This window comes from Lutra lutra, chromosome 13, assembly GCF_902655055.1.
Source record: "Lutra lutra chromosome 13, mLutLut1.2, whole genome shotgun sequence".
Lineage (NCBI taxonomy): Eukaryota > Metazoa > Chordata > Mammalia > Carnivora > Mustelidae > Lutra > Lutra lutra.
In genome coordinates this window covers 45,622,402-45,641,607 of record NC_062290.1, presented here as the reverse complement: position 1 = coordinate 45,641,607, position 19,206 = coordinate 45,622,402, and the positions used below count along the sequence as shown (strand labels likewise).

Genomic DNA, 19,206 nt, shown 5'->3' with positions numbered 1-19,206 from the left:
CCAAACTTTGTTGGGACAGTAAATGTTAAGTACCAAGTGTTAAATTGCAAAAATACATATTCTGAGATAGTGCAAATGATCCATTTTTAAGGTAATGAGTTGTACATAATTTCTGTCAAGTTCTTTCACTCAGCAATTTCATAATAAATTGAAACAAAATCTGCATAGGTTAGATTAGCCCTGAAATGTTGAAAGACTGGTATAGTAAAAAGTTCTAAAAGATTACACCAGATGGGAGATTTGTGACATGTGGAAATTATATCAACTAATTCAGTCATCTGCATAATTACTGTAAAAGCACACAACCAGTGGCTTTTTAAATCTTGCAGGGTTAAGGCAAACTTAATTGTTGCTAAGGATTTTTAATGAAAGGCATGATAAAGGTCAGGCATGTGAGGTCATGATTTTCTTGAACCTACTGGCAACAAGCTTAATAAGCTTTAACGTTTTAAGACTTAATTGATCCATCCTAAAAAACTATTTACAAATGCACAAATAACAAGCATACAAATTAAATATACAAGAATAAAATTTGTGTGCAGTGCAAGTTTATCCCACAGGTTTTTAAAAGTGACCAATAGCAACAATTGATGTACCTGAACAATTTGAGGTCAAAAATATAAAATTTTAAGCACGTTCCAATTTTGTAAATTATGAGGTTGATTTCATTTAAACTATGATTGGTTCCTTTATTCCAATCTTAAAGCTGTTGTAAATTAACATGGTATTGGGAAGAGGATGAAAAGTAACTTGGATATTAAAGATAAAATCCACTAAGGAAGAGAATACCTAAGGCAAGGCTGCCCTCAGACTTTAAGATAATTTTGATTAATGACTACAGCTGAGTTTAGTAGTAGTCATTTAATAGTTGCAGACCCCTTTCAGAAAATTGTATTGCAACACGCAGTCTAGGAATTTTAATAAATATAATATGGCTGTACATACAAATAGCCACACAGCCACACATATATACATACACATACACAAACAGTTGCTCCTGTAATTGAGATTTCATTTTTGGGGGGGGGGGGGGGTTAGCAAGTTTACATTAAACTGCTATTCCCCAAGACCAACAACTTAAAATATAAACAAATGCCAAGAATGAATAGTTTCGCATTATCAAATACATTGAGAAATCCAAAACCAGTTTTGGATCAAGCACAGGCAGATGAACCATTCAGAAGTTGCAAGCCTTTTAGGTAACTAGCCCTGGGGCATTTTTATGTTGCGAGATGATTCAGTATGAATTATATTTCATTATATATTGTCCCAAGCGCTAACTTCATTTCCCTTTCATCAACTGTTAGCATTTGGAATACACCTTGAATGTTTGCCAACGGAATCTATTCCCTCAAGCTTTGTTGAAAATCTACTGAACATCTTATTTAAATGAGAGGTGCTCCAAAACACTTCCTGCACCATTCCATACTGATACTTGGTGGAGCATCAATTTTCTGCAGCTTTTCAAGAATCTCTGAAGATAGATTATTGTATGCAAGTCCATATTCGTTGTCAAAAGCCTCTGAAAGACATTTTCAAAAATGCAGTTGTAATTTGTTAGAAGTCATAAAATGAAAAATGTCAGTAATTTCATATATATCTATAAACTGCATATTTAAAAGTAGAAATCTTTGGAAAATAGAGGATCAGTATTTACCCATACCAATTACAATTCTGTAAATTACTTTAGAAAATGAAGAACCTCCTTTAGTAATCCTTAATTAACCAACTTACCAATATCAATATTCTCTCTTCCAAGGGATACTAATGATAAGAAGAGGATTTCTCGGTATAAACTCCTATAAAACAAGTATTTTTAAAGTTAATGGGTAGAGAACATAAAAATACACACATGGAAGCTTTGTAAAATGGTGAAAAATGATTACGTTCTATGTCTAGTTAACAGTAACGTACCCATGTCAGTGTCCTGGTTCTGATAAAACACTACAGTTAGAAGATGTCACGTTTAGGGGAAGTTGGGTGAAAGTATGGTGAATTCTGTGCTACTTTTGCAATTTACTTTGAATTTTTAAAAAGTTTTGGACGTAAGGCTTCATACTAGAAACTATTTCAAGTGGTGTGTTTTAAGTTTATTATACTATTTTAGCAATATAGATACAGTTGACCCTTGAACAACATGGAATTGAATTTCATGGGTCCACCTATATGGTTTTTTTTTTTTTTTTTTTCAATACAGCAGAGTACTGTAAAGGTATTTACTAACTTTGTTGTAAAAATTCATTATATAACACAACATACAAAATGTGTTTTGTGTGTGTTATTGGTAGGACTTCTGGTCAACAGCTATTAAGTTTTGGGGACTCAAACATCATAGGCAGATTATCTGTTGCATTGGGGGGGGGTAACAGGTAACTGTTTTAACTCTACTTTGCCATTATAATTTGCAAAAGAGTTTCATCTTTTCCCACTTGACAAAGTAACATTAATGTTTAAATAAGTTAGGGGTCTAAAACCCTTGGACACTGAAAAGTGGCGTGATCTTTATTATTATTTAATTAATAAAGGATAGACTACATTTGGCTTGTGAACATAAAAGTGTAACTAATCAAACCTTAAAAATGAGCTTCATAGCTCAGTTAAAAGTGAAGGAAAGCTTAAAAAATGAACTGATTTCAGAGTACTTAACATATAAAAAAAAATCAGAGTAATGCTGATTCTGATAATGCTTCATAAAGACTTGTACAGAAGCTTCAGAAGCCGTAACCTATTTCTAATTTTCCTTCTCTGCCTTTAAACTACAGATGCTTGAAACTAGCTGCCCTTTAGACTGTGAGATTACAAAAGGATCCATTCATTTTCATAATCAGTTCATGCTCTGTCACTTCTGAGGTTATCTTCAAAGATGCCATGACCAAAGAAACTCGCAGAGGACTTGCCAACTCTTGCCAACTGCTGGTATTTGGTAGCATTTATTATGCCACCTTTTCTGTAGTTTCCACTGCAAAATTCACTTATACTGAGACCGGGATGAGTACTGATCTAAGCCTGTGAGCAGACAATAGTAGAGGATCAGGAAAGCTCTATATCCTTTGTAATTTACTGTTTCCATCACTTACATAAATTGTTTCTATTCCTAAACAGGTTTTTTTGTTTTGTTTTACTGTCCCACAAGAAAATAAAAGACGTGCAGGTATGACAGGGCCCGAACAAGTAGTACATATGTACTGACATCACTGCTAACGAATTCATAGAAGGTTTCCAGTGAATAGCAGTAAGGTTTCCTGAAGACTCTACATTTTAGACATGAATGAACTACCTAAATTTTATTCCTCCACACACAACTTTTATAATATTTGCTCAAGTATGAACAGATACATTTAGGCAGCACTTTTTGAAACAGGTGTTCTACACTGAGTATGTTTCCTTTACAACTAGAGATATTCTAAAAATAATACTTAAACATGAAATTGTCTTGAGTGACATGAAGCAAAAACTGGATTCCTACCTTTGTCTTTTCATGTCTGGCTTTATTAGCTGTGAAAGTAGGTTGATGGGTTTAAGAACATCATTATGTTGAATACTCTGCCTGATGGTTTCTACTAAAGTGCTTGTTTCTTCTTGTTCCTCTGACAGGAGAGATAATTTCTTTTCAGAATCTAATAATAAGAACACAGTAAATAAGAATACTCTTAATTACTTTTGTTTAAAAAGTTTTTTCCCCAGAGTTGTAGCATTTTCTACAAGTATTGTCTTTTATTCAAGACTGCCCCCCCCCTTTACTAGTAAAATTATGTGTCAATGTGGCCAGCTAAAAAATATTTTTCCTGCTTTCTTCAGATACGAAAGTCCAGTCCCTTTGCCTTCTCCCTGAATGTAGGGGTTCCTTCTTCAGGCTGGGATGTGATACCTTGTACTCTGGCAGCAATCTTGTGACCATGAAGCAACCTTAACCAATGGAAAAGGCACTACATCAGGAGCCTGGGTCCCTGATGACAGGAGTTGCCTCCCAGTCATGGAGTGTCCACTTCATAACTTCTTTATGAGAGAGAATAATCTTTACCTGTTTAAGCTTCCGTTATTTGCCATTAAATATAGCAGAGTATAATCCAAATTGAAACAAGGGTAATTCCAGAATTACTAAGAACAAATACAGATTTCATAAATTACAAAAGAGCTTTAATACTAGGATTTAATCATTCTAATATTAAAAATACACAAAGTCCAGGTGCCTGGGTAGCTCGGTCAGTTAAGCATCCAACTCTTTGGGTTTCAGCTCAGGCCATGCCCTCTGGGTGAGATCAAGCCCCATATGGGGCTCCATGCTCAGTGTGGATCCTGCTTAAGAGTCTCTCTCCCTCTCCCTTTGCCCCTTGCCCTGTTCGTGCTCTCTCTCTCAAAAAAAAAAAAAAAAAAAGTAAATAGGGCGCATGAGTCGCTCAGTGGGTTAAACATCTGCCTTCATCTCAGATCATGATTTCAGGGTCCTGGGATCGAGTTCTGAATGGGGCTCCCTCCTCTGCAGAGAATCTACTTTTCCTTCTCCCTCTGCCTGCCACTCCCCTGCTTGTGCTCTCTCTGTGTCAAATAAATAAAAAAAAAATATTTTTAAGGGCGCCTGGGTGGCTCAGTGGGTTAAGCCACTGCCTTCGGCTCAGGTCATGATCTCAAGGTCCTGGGATCGAGTCCCGCATCGGGTTCTCTGCTTGGCAGAGATCCTGCTTCCCTCTCTCTCTCTCTCTCTCTCTGCCTGCCTCTCCATCTACTTGTGATCTCTCTCTGTCAAATAAATAAATAAATAATCAAAAAAAATATTTTTAAAAATAAGTAAATTAAAAAATCAACAAAGGGTGATTGGCCTGGAAGAAAGGGAAAACTTTAACACTGCAGGTAATTCCAGCAACTATATAATTTTCTTTGTACCCATGTTAGTTGAGATGGGAATATGTATCCAGTAGCTCCCTAGTCAGCCTCAGAGAATGCCTGTCATAGAACAAGCTACTGTATTTTTCATTCAACACAGCCTCTTAATAAAGACAACTAGTAGAACTTCATTTGTGTTCAAATAACAAAGTCCTCTGTTAAAAGGAGAAATACTGGCTGCTACAGGTTTTGATTCTAGCTCTTCCACCTGCTACATGATGGTCTTTGAATATATTTGATTTTTATGCTATGCTATGATTTTAGAACCTAACCTAAATATAATCTGCAACTTTATTGTTTCTCCCATAGTTCAGTTTTTTAATTACTATTTGAGAAATAATTCCCATTCAATTCACCCACTTAAAAGTGTATAATTCCATGACTTTTAGTATATTCATAAGTTTTGCAACCATCACAATCCATTTTTGAAGATTATCATTCCCCCAAAGAAACCTATCAGCAGTCCCTCCTCTATCTCCCCAAACCCTCAGCCATAGGCAACCACTAATCTACTTTGTCTCCACAGATTTACACGTTCTGGATATTCATATAAAAGTAATCATACTTTGTGTTTTGTGAGTGGTTTCTTCTATAATGTTTTCTAATTCATCTATATTGTAGTATGTATCAATATTCATAACTTTTATTTCTAAATAATAATCCATTGTATAGATGTACTATACTTCATCCATTTCTCAGTGGATGGACATTTAGGCTATTTTCATTATTTGGCTACAAGAAAATGCTGTTAAGCACAGTGTACTATTTTTTAGACATATGTACGTTTTCATTTCTCTTCGGTGCATACCCGAATGCTACTGCTGTGTCTCATGATAACTCGGCCATTTGGAGAACCTTTGAAACTGTTTTCCAGAGCAGCTAGCTACTTTTTATTACACTCAGGAGTGTATGAGGATTCCAATTTCTCTATATCCTCACCAATACTTGTTAGTATCTGATGCCTCAAATTAAGGACTGCCCAGTGAGTGTGATACAAACGGGGGTGGAGGGAGGGAGGGACAGAGGGAGAGAAATCCTCAAGCAGACTCCCCACTGAGCTGCAGGTGGGGCTTGATCCCAGAACCTGAGATTGACCTGAGCTCAAGATATCAAGAGCTCAACCAACTGAGCCATCCAGGGGCCCTCTATTTTATTCTTTTTAATGTAAATGGGATTATTTTCTGGCTTTCGTTTTTGTATTATTCATTGAAAAGTATATGGAAATAGTTAATTTTATTTAAATTAGCCAGCATATAGTACATTAGTCTTTGGTGTAGTGTTCAATGATTCCTTAGTTGCATATAACACCTAGTGCTCATCGTATGCCCTCCTTAATCCCCGTCACCCAGTTACCCCATACCCCCCCATACAGGTAATTTCTGTGTATTGCTCTAATATCCTCAACTTTGCTAAGTTATTACTTCCATATAGTGTGTGTATTCTCCCTATATCTTTTGTTAGATTACTTTTATTGTTGAGGAGCCTGACTGGCTCAGTTGGTTGAGTGTGTGGCTCTGGATTTCGGCTCAGGTCATGATCTCAGAGTTGTGAGATCAAACCCTGCATCAGGCTCTGCAATGGGCATGGAGCCTCCTCCTTAGGATTCTCTCTCTCTCCCTCTCCCTCTGTCCCTCCCCGACCCTGCTCATGCTCTCAAAAAAAAAAAAAAAATCATTGTGAAGTATAGTTAACAGATAATGCTATATTAGTTTCAGGTGTATAACACAGTGGTGTGGCAATTCTGTAGCTCACCACAGTAAGTATATAGTCACCATGTGTCACATTAAAACATTGACCATATTATCTTTGCTGTAGTTCTCTTCTCTGTGACTATTCTATAACTGGAAGTTTCCATCTCTTAACTCCCTTCACCTATTGTGTCCATTCCTCACATCCGTCCCCTCTGGCAACTACCAGTTAGTTCTCTGTCTTTATGACTGTTTCTGTTTTTTTGTTTAGATTCCACATATAAGTGAAACCATGCAGTATTTGTCTTTCTCTAACTTACTTCACTTAGCTTAATGCCCTCAACGTCCATCCATGATATTGCAAATGGCAAGATCTCATTTTTAATGGCTGAGTAATATTCCATTATGTAGTATTCCACACACCTGTATCTTCTTTATCAATTTGTATTGGTTGCTGGACACTTGGGTTACTTTCATACCTTGGCTACTATAAATAACGCAGCAAACAGTGTTTTTTATTCCTTTGGGCAGAAACCCAGTAGTGGAATTACTGGATCAGATGGTAGTTCTAGATTTTTTTGAGAAACCGGCATACTGTTTTCCACAGTGCTGCACCAATTTACATTCCCACCAACAGTGCACAAGTTCCCATTTCTCTACATGCTCAGACCACGTGTTCTTTCTACTCTTTGATACTAGCCATTCTGACTAGTGTGAGGTTCACTGTGGTTCTGATTTGAATTTCCCTGATGATTAGTGATTTTGAGCACCTTCTTATGTGTCTCTTGGCCATGTGAATGTCTTCTTTAGAAAAATGTCTATTCAGGTGATCTGCCATTTTTAAAATTGGATTGTTTATTTGTTGTTGTTATGTAAGTTCTTTATATATTTTGGGTAATAACTCTTTACTGAATGTATCGTTTGCAAATTTCTTCTCCCACGCAGCAGACTGCCTTTTCATTTTGTTGATGGTTTCCTTTGCTGTGCAACATCCTTTTATTTTGATGTAGTCCCAGTTTATTTCTGCTTTGGTTTCCCCAGCCTGAGTAGACATACCCATAAATATGTTGCTTATGGGCACCTGAGTGGCTCAGTGGTTTAAGCCTCTTGCCTTCAGCTTAGGTCATGGTCTCCAGGTTCTGGGATCAAGCCCTGCATCGGGCTCCCTGCACAGTGGGGAGCCTGCTTTCCCCCTCTCTCTGCCTGCCTCTCTGCCTACTTGTGATCTCTCTGTCAAATAAGTAAAGAAAATATTTAAAAAATATATATTGCTATGCCATAGTCTAAGAAATTAGTACCTATGCTTTCTTCTGGAGTTTTAGATTTTAGTTATCACATTTGGGTCTTTAATCCGTTTTTAATTTATTTTGGTGTAAGGTATAAGAAAGTGGCCCAGTTTCATGCTTTTGCCTACAGCTATCCAATTTTCCCAGCACCATTTGTTGAAAAGACATGTTCTCCGTATGTATCTCTTGCCTCCTTTGTCATAGAGTAACTGGCCATATAAGAGTATGGGCTCTGTATTCTGGGCTCTGTATTCTGTTTCACTATGTAACTATTTTAGTGCCAGTACCATACTACTTTGATTACTATAGCTTTGTGCAGTGTATCTTGAAATCTGGGATTGTAAACCTCCACCTTTGTTCCTCTTTCTCAAGATCACTTTGTCTATTAGGGATCTTTTTAGTTCCATACAAATTTATAATTTTTTCCAGTTCTGTGAAAAATGCTATTGGCATATTTATATGGACTGCAGTGAATCTATATATTGTTTTGGGTAGTATGGACATTTTAATGAGATCAGTTCTTCCAATCCATGAATATGTTGTAACTTTCCATTTGTTTGTGTCATCTTCAATTTTTTTCATCACCATTCCACAGTTTTCAGAGTATAGGTCTTTTACTTACTTTGTTAGATGTATTCCTTGGTATGTTATTCTTTTTGTACAATTGTAAACAGAAAGGTCTTCTTAATTTCTCTTCCTGCTACATTGTTTTTAGTGTATAGAAATGTTATCAATTTCTGGCTATTACTTTCTTTTTCAGATTTTATTTATTTGACAGAAATCACAAGTAGGCAGAAAGGCAGGCAGAGAGAGAGAGAGAGAGGGAAGCAGGCTCCACGCTGAGCAGAGAGCCCGATTCGGGACTCAATCCCAGGACCCTGAGATCATGACCTGAGTCGAAGGCAGAGGCTTAATCCACTGAGCCACCCAGGCACCCTCTGGCTATTACTTTTATAACTTTACTGAATTTTAATAGTTTTGTGAAGTTTTTCAGGTTTTCTCTATATAATATCATGTCATCTTCAAATAGTGTAGTTTTACTTCCTCCTTTCAAATTTGGATGTCTTTTATTTCCTGTCTGACTGCCACAGCTAGGATTTCCAGTACATGTTGAATAAAAATGGTAAGGGTAGACATCCTTGTCTTGTCCCTGATCTTAGAGGGAAAGTTTTCAGTTTTCACCACTGAGTATAATGTTAGCTGTGGGTTTTTCATATATGGCTTTTTTATGTTATGTTCCCTCTAAACCCATTTTGTTTAGTTTTTATCATGAATGACATTCTACTTTGTCGAATGCTTTTTTTCAGAACCTAATGAGATGATGTTTTTCATCCTTCCTCTTATTAATAACATTAATTGATTTGTGAATATAGAATCATTGTTATATACCTGGAATGAATCTTACTTGATCATGGTAAATGATCCTTTTAATATACTGTTGAATCTGGTTTGCTAATATTTTATTAAGGATTTCTGCATTTATGTTCATCAGGGATATTGGCCAGTAATTTTCTTTTTGGTAGTGTCTTTATCTGGTTTTGGTATCAGGGTAATAATGATGGCCTTGTGGAATGAATTTGGAAGTTTTTCCTTCCTCCCATATTTTTTTGGAATAACCTAAGAAGACCAGGTATTAACTCTTAAGTGTTTGACAGGATTCAGATGTGAAGCTGTCTGGTCCTGGATTTTTGCTTGGTGGGAGTTTTTTGATTACTGATTCAATTGCATTACTAGTAATCAGTCTGCTCAAATTTTCTATTTCTTTCTCATTCAGTTTTGGAAGACTATGTTTTTAGGAATTTATCCATTTCTTCTAGGTCCAATTTGTTGGCATATAATTTTTCACAATATTTTAATAATCCTCTGTAGTTCTATGGTGTTAGTTGTTATTTCTCCTCTTTAATTTCTGATATTACTTGTGACCTCTTTTTTTCCTAATGAGTCTGACTAAAGGTTTATCAATTTCATTTACCTATTTAAGAAACCAGTTCTTGGTTTCATTGATTTTTTTTTTTTTTTTTTTGGTCTTTATTTCCACTCTAACCTTTATTATTTCCTTCCGTTTAACTTTTGAGCTATGCTTTTTTTCTCATTCCTTGTTAGATATTAGTTTGTGACTTTTATGGCCTTCTGACATAGGCCTGTGGTGCTATGAACTTCCCTCTTATAACTGCTCTGGCTGCATCCCAAAGATTTTGGACTATGGTGTTTCCATTTTCATTTATCTCCATGAATTTTTTCTTTTAATTTCCTTTGATTAACTTCATCGACCCACTGCTTGTTTAAGAGCATGCTGCTTAGCCTCCACCTGTTTTTTCCAGTATTTGTCTTGTAACTGATTTCTAGTTTCACACTGTTGTGGTCAGGAAAGATGCTTGCTAGGATTTCAGTCTTCCTGTTTTGCAGCCCAACATTGATCTATCTGGGACAGCGTTCCATGTGCACTGAAAAAGAATGTGTGTTTTGAGGTGAAATTCAATTTCTGCGAATATTTGCTTTATATATTTAGGTGCGCCTAGGGGGATGCTCAGATATTCAAAACTGTTACATCCTATTCTTGGATTGATTCTGTTATCATTATGTAAGGCCCTCCTTTGCCTCTTGCTACACTCTTTGTTTCTAATCTATCTTTTGTCTGATAAAAGTATTGCTACTCTAGTTGCTTTTGTTTTGTATGCTTCCATTTGCATGGATATCTTTTTCCATCCCTTCATTTTCACTCTGTTTATCTTTAGGTCTAACATGAGTCTCTTATCAGTAGCACAGAGATGGGTTTTCATTTTTTTTAAAATTCCTTCTGTCACCCTCTTTTGATTAGAGTATTGAGTCCATTTATATTTAAAGTCATTACTGAATAAGGTACATACTGATTGCCATTTTGTTGTTTTCTGGTTGTTTTGTAGTTCTCTTTTTCTTTCTTCCCTTGCTCTCTTCCCTTGAAGTATGAGGGCTTTCTTCAGTGTTATGCTTGGATTCCTTTCTCTGTTATTACTTTTTGTATCTATTATAGGTTTGTGATTGTGGTTACCATGGAATTCATATGTAACATTTTATGTATATAGCATTCGATATTATTAAGTTCATGATTGCTTAAGTTTGAACACATTTTTTAAAGCACTGGATGTTTACTCCCCCTCCATGTTTTATGTGTACAGTGTCCTACTTCTTTTTGTGTATTACTTGACTGATTTTTGTAGATCTAATCCTGTCATAATTTTCTTCTATTTATGGCCTTTTCTTTCCACATAAAAAAATTCTCCTTAATATTTCTTTTGGGGGGGGAGGAGTCAAGATGGCGGAGAAGTAGCAGGCTGAGACTACTTCAGGTAGCAGGAGATCAGCTAGATAGTTTATCTAAAGATTACAAACACCTACAAATCCAACGGGAGATCAAACAGAAAAAGAACAGCAATTCTAGAAATGGAAAATCAACCACTTTCTGCAAGGTAGGACTGGCAGAGAAGTGAATCCAAAGCGACGGGAAGATAGACCGCAGGGGGAGGGGCTGGCTCCCGGCAAGCGGCGGAGCAACGGAGCAAAATCAGGACTTTTAAAAGTCTGTACCGCTGAAGGACATCGCTCCAGAGGCTTAACTGGGGTGAAGCCCACGCGGGGTCAGAATGGCCTCAGGTCCCGCAGGGTCACAGAAGGATCGGGGGTGTCTGAGTGTCGCAGAGCTTACCGGTATTAGAACGGGGAAGCCGGCTACAGAGACAGAGCCGAGGAGTGAGCTCTAAACTCGGGTTACCTTGAACCGGTCACAGGCTCCGTCATCTCAGAGCGCGGCTGGAGGCCAGGGTGACGGGAGTAATTGGGCGCTGTTCTCTGAGGGCGAACTGAGGAGTGGGGCCCCAGCTCTCGGCTCCTCCGGGCCGGAGACCGGGAGGCCGCCATCTTCATTCCTGCCCTCCGGAACTCTACGGAAAGTGCTCAGGGAACAAAAGCTCCCGAAAGCAAACCCGAGCGGATTACTCAGCCCAGCCCAGGTAAGGGCGGTGCAACTCCACCTGGGGCAAAGACGCTTGAGAATCACTACAACAGGCCCGCCCCTAGAAGATCAACAAGAAACCCAGCCAGGACCAAGTTCACCTACCAAGGAGTGCAGTTTCAATACCAAGGAGAGCAGCGGAATTCCAGAGGAGGAGAAAGCAAAGCACAGAACTCATGGCTTTCTCCCCATGATTCTTTAGTCTTGCAGTTAATTTAATTTTTTTTCTTTTTCAATTTTTTTTCTCTCTTCTGCTAAATTTTTTTTAACTTTTACTCTTTTCTTTTTTAACGTTTTTAACTAGTTTATCTAATATATATATATATATATATATATATATATATTCTTTTTTTTATTTTTTCTTTTTTTGTTTTCTTTTTTTAATTGTTTCAGTTTTTGTTTTTGTTTTTTCTTTCTGAACCTCTTTTTATCCCCTTTCCCCCCCCTCACGATTTGGGATCTCTTCTGATTTGGTTAAAGCATATTTTCCTGGGGTCACTGCCACCTTTTTAGTATTTTACTTGCTTTTTCATATACTCTTATCTGGACAAAATGACAAGGTGGAAAAATTCACCACAAAAAAAAAGAACAAGAGGCAGTATCGAAGGCTAGGGGCCTAATCAATATAGACATTGGTAATATGTCAGATCTAGAGTTCAGAATGACGATTCTCAAGGTTCTAGCCAGGCTCAAGAAAGGCATGGAAGATATTAGAGAAACCCTCTCAGGAGATATAAAGGCCCTTTCTGGAGAAATAAAAGAACTAAAATCTAACCAAGTTGAAATAAAAAAAGCTATTAATGAGGTGTAATAAAAAATGGAGGCTCTCACTGCTAGGATAAATGAGGCAGAAGAAAGAATTAGGGATACAGAAGACCAAATGACAGAGAATAAAGAAGCTGAGCAAAAGAGGGACAAACAGCTACTGGACCACGAGGGCAGAATTCGAGAGATAAGTGACACCATAAGACGAAACAACATTAGAATAATTGGGATTCCAAAGAAGAAGAAAGAGAGAGGGGAGCAGAAGGTATATTGGAGAGAATTATTGGAAAGAATTTCCCCAATATGGCAAAGGGAACAAGCATCAAAATCCAGGAGGTGCAGAGAACCCCCCTCAAAATCAATAATCAGTCCACACCCCATCACCTAATAGTAACATTTACAAGTCTTAGTGACAAAGAGAAAATCCTGAAAGCAGCCAGGGAAAAGAAGTCTGTAATATACAATGGTAAAAATATTAGATTGGCAGCAGACTTATCCAGAGACCTGGCAGGCCAGAAAGAGCTAGCATGATATATTCAGAGCACTAAATGAGAAAAACATGCAGCCAAGAATACTATATCCAGCTAGGCTATCATTGAAAATAGAAGGAGAGATTAAAAGCTTCCAGGATAAACAAAAACTGAAAGAATTTGCAAGCACCAAACCAGCTCTAAGGAAATATTGAAAGGGGTCCTCTAAACAAAGAGAGAGCCTAAAAGTAGTACATCAGAAAGGAACAGAGACAATATACAGTAACAGTCACCTTACAGGCAATAAAATGGCACTAAATTCATATCTCTCAATACTTACCCTGAATGTTAATGGGCTAAATGCCCCAATCAAAAGACACCGGGTATCAGAATGGATAAAAAAACAAAACCCATCTATATGTTGCCTACAAGAAACTCATTTTAAACCCGAAGACACCACCAGATTTAAAGTAAGGGGGTGGAAAAGAATTTACCATGCTAATGGACATCAGAAGAAAGCAGAGTGGCAATCCTTGTATCAGATCAATTAGATTTTAAGCCAAAGACTATAAGAGATGAGGAAGGACACTATATCATACTCAAAGGATCTGTGAAACAAGAAGATCTAACAATTTTAAATATCTATGCCCCTAACGTGGGAGCAGCCAACTATATAAACCAATTAATAACAAAATCAAAGAAACACATCAGCAATAATACGATAATAGAAGGGGACTTTAACACACCCCTCACTGAAATGGACAGATCATCCAAGCAAAAGATCAACAAGGAAATAAAGGCCTTGAATGACACACTGAACCAGATGGACATCACAGATATATTCAGAACATTTTATCCCAAAGCACATGGAACATGTGCACATGGAACATTCTCCAGAATAGATCACATCCTCGGTCCTAAATCAGGTCTCAACCGGTATCAAAAGATTGGAATCATTCCCTGCGTATTTTCAGACCACAACGCTCTGAAGCTAGAACTCAATCACAAGAGGAAATTTGGAAAGAACCCAAATACATGGAGACTAAACAGCATCCTTCTAAAGAATGAATGGGTCAACCAGAAAATTAAAGAAGAATTGAAAAAATTCATGGAAACAAATGCTAATGAAAACACAATGGTCTAAAATCTGTGGGACACAACAAAGGCAGTCCTGAGAGGAAAATATATAGCGGTACAAGCCTTTCTCAAGAAACAAGAAAGGTCTCAGGTACACAACCTAACCCTACACCTAAAGGAGCTGGAGAAAGAACAAGAAAGAAACCCTAAACCCAGCAGGAGAAGAGAAATCATAAAGATCAGAGCAGAAATCAATGAAATAGAAACCAAAAATCAACAGAATAAATCAACGAAACTAGGAGCTGGTTCCTTGAAAGAATTAATAAGATTGATAAACCCCTGGCCAGACTTATCAAAAAGAAAAGAGAAAGGACCCAAATAAATAAAATCATGAATGAAAGAGGAGAGATCACAACGAACACCAAAGAAATACAGACAATTATAAGAACATACTATGAGCAACTCTACGCCAACAAATTTGACAATCTGGAAGAAATGGATGCATTCCTAGAGACATATAAACTACCACAACTGAACCAGGAAGAAACAGAAAGCCTGAACAGACCCATAACCAGTAAGGAGATTGAAACAGTCATCAAAAATCTCCAAACAAACAAAAGCCCAGGGCGAGATGGCCTCCCGGGGGGAATTCTACCAAACATTTAAAGAAGAACTAATTCCTATTCTCCTGAAACTGTTCCAAAAAATAGAAATGGAAGGAAAACTTCCAAACTCATTTTATGAGGCCGGCATCACCTTGATCCCAAAACCAGACAAGGATCCCATCAAAAAAGAGAACTACAGACCAATATCCTTGATGAACACAGATGCGAAAATTCTCACCAAAATACTAGCCAATAGGATTCAACAGTACATTAAAAGGATTATTCACCACCACCACCAAGTGGAATTTATTCCAGGACTGCAAGGTTGGTTCAACATCTGCAAATCAATCAATGTGATACAACACATTAATAAAAGAAAGAACAAGAACCATATGATACTCTCAACAGATGCTGAAAAAGCATCTGACAAAGTACAGTATCCTTTCCTGATCAGGAAGGGATAGAGGGCACATACCTCAATATTATCAAAGCCATCGATGAAAAACCCACCGCAAATATCATTTTCAATGGAGAAAAACTGAAAGCTTTTCCGCTAAGGTCAGGAAGACAGCAGGGATGTCCATTATCACCACTGTTATTCAACATAATACTAGAAGTCCTAGCCTCAGCAATCAGACAACAAAAGGAAATTAAAGGCATCCAAATCGGCAAAGAAGAAGTCAAACTATCACTCTTCGCAGATGATATGATACTCTATGTGGAAAACCCAAAACACTCCACTCCAAAACTGCTAGAACTTGTACAGGAATTCAGTAAAGTGTCAGGATATAAAATCAATGCACAGAAATCAGTTGCATTTCTCTACACCAACAACAAGACAGAAGAAAGAGCAATTAAGGAGTCCATCCCATTTACAATTGCACCCAAAACTGTAAGATACCTAGGAATAAACCTAACCAAAGAGGCTAAGAATCTATACACAGAAAACTACAAAGTACTCATAAAAGAAATTGAGGGAGACACAAAGAAATGAAAAATGTTCCATGCTCCTGGATTGGAAGAATAAATATTGTGAAAATGTCTATGCTACCTAAAGCAATCTACACATTTAATGCAATCCCTATCAAAATACCATCCATTTTTTTCAAAGAAATGGAACAAATAATCCTAAAATTTATATGGAACCAGAAAAGACCTCGAATAGCCAAAGGAATATTGAAAAAGAAAGCCAAAGTCGGTGGCATCACAATTCCGGGCTTCAAGCTCTATTACAAAGCTGTCATCATCAAGACAGCATGGTACTGGCACAAAAACAGACACATAGATCAATGGAACAGAATAGAGAGCCCAGAATTGGACCCTCAACTCTATGGTCAACTCATCTTTGACAAAGCAGGAAAGAATGTACAATGGAATAAAGACAGCCTCTTCAATAAATGGTGTTGGGAAAATTGGACAGCCACATGCAGAAAAATGAAATTGGATCATTTCCTTACACCACACATGAAAATAGACTCAAAATGGATGAAGGTCCTCAATGTGAGGAAGGAATCCATCAAAATCCTTGAGGAGAACACAGGCAGCCACCTCTTCGACCTCAGCTGCAGCAACATCTTCCTAGGAACATCGCCAAAGGCAAGGGAAGCAAGCGCAAAAATGAACTATTGGGATTTTATCAAGATCAAAAGCTTTTGCACAGCAAAGGAAACAGTTAACAAAACCAAAAGACAACTGACCGAATGGGAGAAGATATTTGCAAACGACATATCAGATAAAGGGCTAGTGTCCAAAATCTATAAAGAACTTAGCAAACTCAACACCCAAAGAACAAATAATCCAATCAAGAAATGGGCAGAAGACATGAACAGACATTTCTGCAAAGAAGACATCCAGATGGCCAACAGACACATGATAAAGTGTTCCACATCACTCGGCATCAGGGAAATACAAATCAAAACCACAATGAGATACCACCTCACACCAGTCAGAATGGCTAAAATTAACAAGTCAGGAAATGACAGATGCTGGCAAGGATGCGGAGAAAGGGGAACCCTCCTACACTGTTGGTGGGAATGCAAGCTGGTGCAACCAGTCTGGAAAACAGCATGGAGGTTCCTCAAAATGTTGAAAATAGAACTACCCTATGACCCAGCAATTGCACTGCTGGGTATTTACCCTAAAGATACAAATGTAGTGATCCGAAGGGGCACGTGCACCCGAATGTTTATAGCAGCAATGTCTACAATAGCCAAACTACGGAAAGAACCTAGATGTCCATCAACAGATGAATGGATAAAGAAGATGTGGTATATATACACAATGGAATACTATGCAGCCATCAAAAGAAATGAAATCTTGCCAATTGCGACGACGTGGATGGAACTAGAGGGTATCATGCTTAGCGAAATAAGTCAATCGGAGAAAGACAACTGTCATATGATCTCCCTGATATGAAGAAGTGGAGATGCAACATGGGGGCTTAAGGGGGTAGGAGAAGAATAAATTAAACAAGATGGGATTGGGAGGGAGACAAACCATAAACGACTCTTAATCTCACAAAACAAACTGAGGGTAGCTGGGGGGAGAGGGGTTGGGAGAAGGGGGGGGTATTATGGACACTGGGGAGGGTATGTGCTATGGTGAGTGCTGTGAAGTGTGTAAACCTGGCGATTCACAGAACTGTACCCCTAGGGATAAAAATATATTCTATGTTTATAAAAAATAAAAAGTAAAATAAAATTTAAAAAAAGAAATAAAAAAAATATTTCTTTTAAGGCTTATATAATGGTGATGAACTCCTTCAACTTTTCTTTTTGAGAAACTCTTTCTCTCTCCTTCAATTCTGAATGATAACCTTGCCCAGTATTCTTTTTTGTAGGTTTTTTCTTTTAACCACTTTCAGTATATCATGATCCTCCCTTTTGGCATGCTAAGTTTCTGTTGATAAATCAGCTGACAGGGACGCTTGGGTGGCTCAGTGGGTTAAAGCCTCTTCCTTCGGCTCAGGTCATGATCCCAGGGTCCTGGGATCGAGCCCCACATCAGGCTCTCTACTCAGCAGAGAGCCTGCTTCCCCCTCTCTCGCTGCCTACTTGTGATCTCTCTCAGTCAAATAAATAAATAAAATCTTAAAAAAATAAAAATCAGCTGACAGGGATGCCTGGATGGCTCAGTTGGTTAAACCGCTGCCTTCGGCTCAGGTCATGATCCCAGGGTCCTGGGATCAAGTCCCACACTGGGTTCCTTGCTCAGTGGGCAGCCTGCTTCTCTCTCTGCCTCTGCCTGCTGCTCTCCCTGCTTGTGTTCTCCCTCCCTCTCTCTCTCTGACAAATAAATAAATAAATAAAATCTTTTTTAAAAAATCAGCTGACAGCCTTGTGGGGTTTCTTTTGTATGTAACAGTTTGATTTTCTCTTGCTGTTCTGAAATTCTCTAGCTTTAATTTTGCCATTTTAATTGTGTGCCTTGTTGTGTTCTGCATACACGGGTTCATCTACTTAGGGGCTTTCCGTGCTTGCTGGACCTGGGTGTCTATGTCCTTCCCTAGAGTTGGAAAAATCTTTCATTTGGGATATATTCCTGTCTCTTCATTTTGTCTGATTCTGTGTTTGTTTCTTTATATTAGGTAAGTCTGCTGTATCTGTGTGTCTTGAAAGTAGTGGCCTTGTATAGAAGAGGTTCTGTGGTGCCGTACAGCGCAATTCCCCCCACCCCATCACCAGAACCAGGTACTCCAAGAGCTTTCCCTTTGTGGGCTGTGTGTGTCCTCTTGTGGCTGAGCTGTGACTGCTGTGGGCATGCTGGCCCTCAGCATGCTGGGGTGGGGCTGGCCCTCAGCCCAGCTGGCTGCAGTTAACACTGCAGGTGCACCAGGCAGGGTCTGAGAGGTCCAGCTGCAGTTGCCATGAATGCACTAGTGTGTGGGGCTGGCCCTCAGCCTCGCTGTCTGCCATTAGCCTGAACCACAGCTGTGGGCACACTGCTGGGTGCAGTGCCTGTGCAGCCAGTTAATAGGCCGGAATGCAGGAACTACAGACATGCTAGTGTGTGGGCTTGTTTACCTCCTGCCCCTCAAGGCAGCAGTCACTTTGGAAGGACACCTTTCCCAGCCAGGGCTGCTTTCAGGAGTGGCAAGGCAAGAGCTACTTTGGAGGGGCCCCTGGTGAGGCAGGTGGGTTGGATGGGAAATGTCAGTGGGCATGCAGTGATCATAAGGCACATGGGGACAATACTGGCTCCCCCAAGTGTCTAGCTATCTAGGCTGGGGGAGGGCAAAAAAAGAAAAAAAAAAAAAAAGGTGGCTGGCAGCACTTGCATTCCTGGAGAAATATACCGATTCCTGCCCCTTTGGTACATGTCTTAAGATCCCCTTTCACAGATACCCTAGGCACTTTGTTCCGCACTGCTGCTGCTCTGCTGTGTCCCCGGCGAGTTACCCAGCATTCTGGCTCTTTGAAGGCAGGGACACGGTTTCCTATCATCCTC

The 19,206-nt window shown here is 38.6% G+C and overlaps 1 protein-coding gene across 2 annotated transcripts in view; it reads right to left on the bottom strand.

Moving 5' to 3' along the window:
• Nucleotides 1-1,028: 1,028 nt before the first annotated feature.
• The window catches only part of DENND4C (DENN domain containing 4C), a 147,102-nt gene continuing 128,924 nt past the window's right edge, over nt 1,029-19,206 (bottom strand). For both annotated transcript variants that reach the window (XM_047701308.1, XM_047701307.1), the window contains 3 exons: nt 3,467-3,617; nt 1,735-1,799; nt 1,029-1,522 (listed from right to left, as the gene is read on the bottom strand). In XM_047701308.1, the coding sequence (XP_047557264.1) occupies nt 1,386-1,522; nt 1,735-1,799; nt 3,467-3,617 (353 nt within the window). In that variant the 3' untranslated portion in view covers nt 1,029-1,385. The remainder of the gene's footprint in view (nt 1,523-1,734; nt 1,800-3,466; nt 3,618-19,206) is intronic.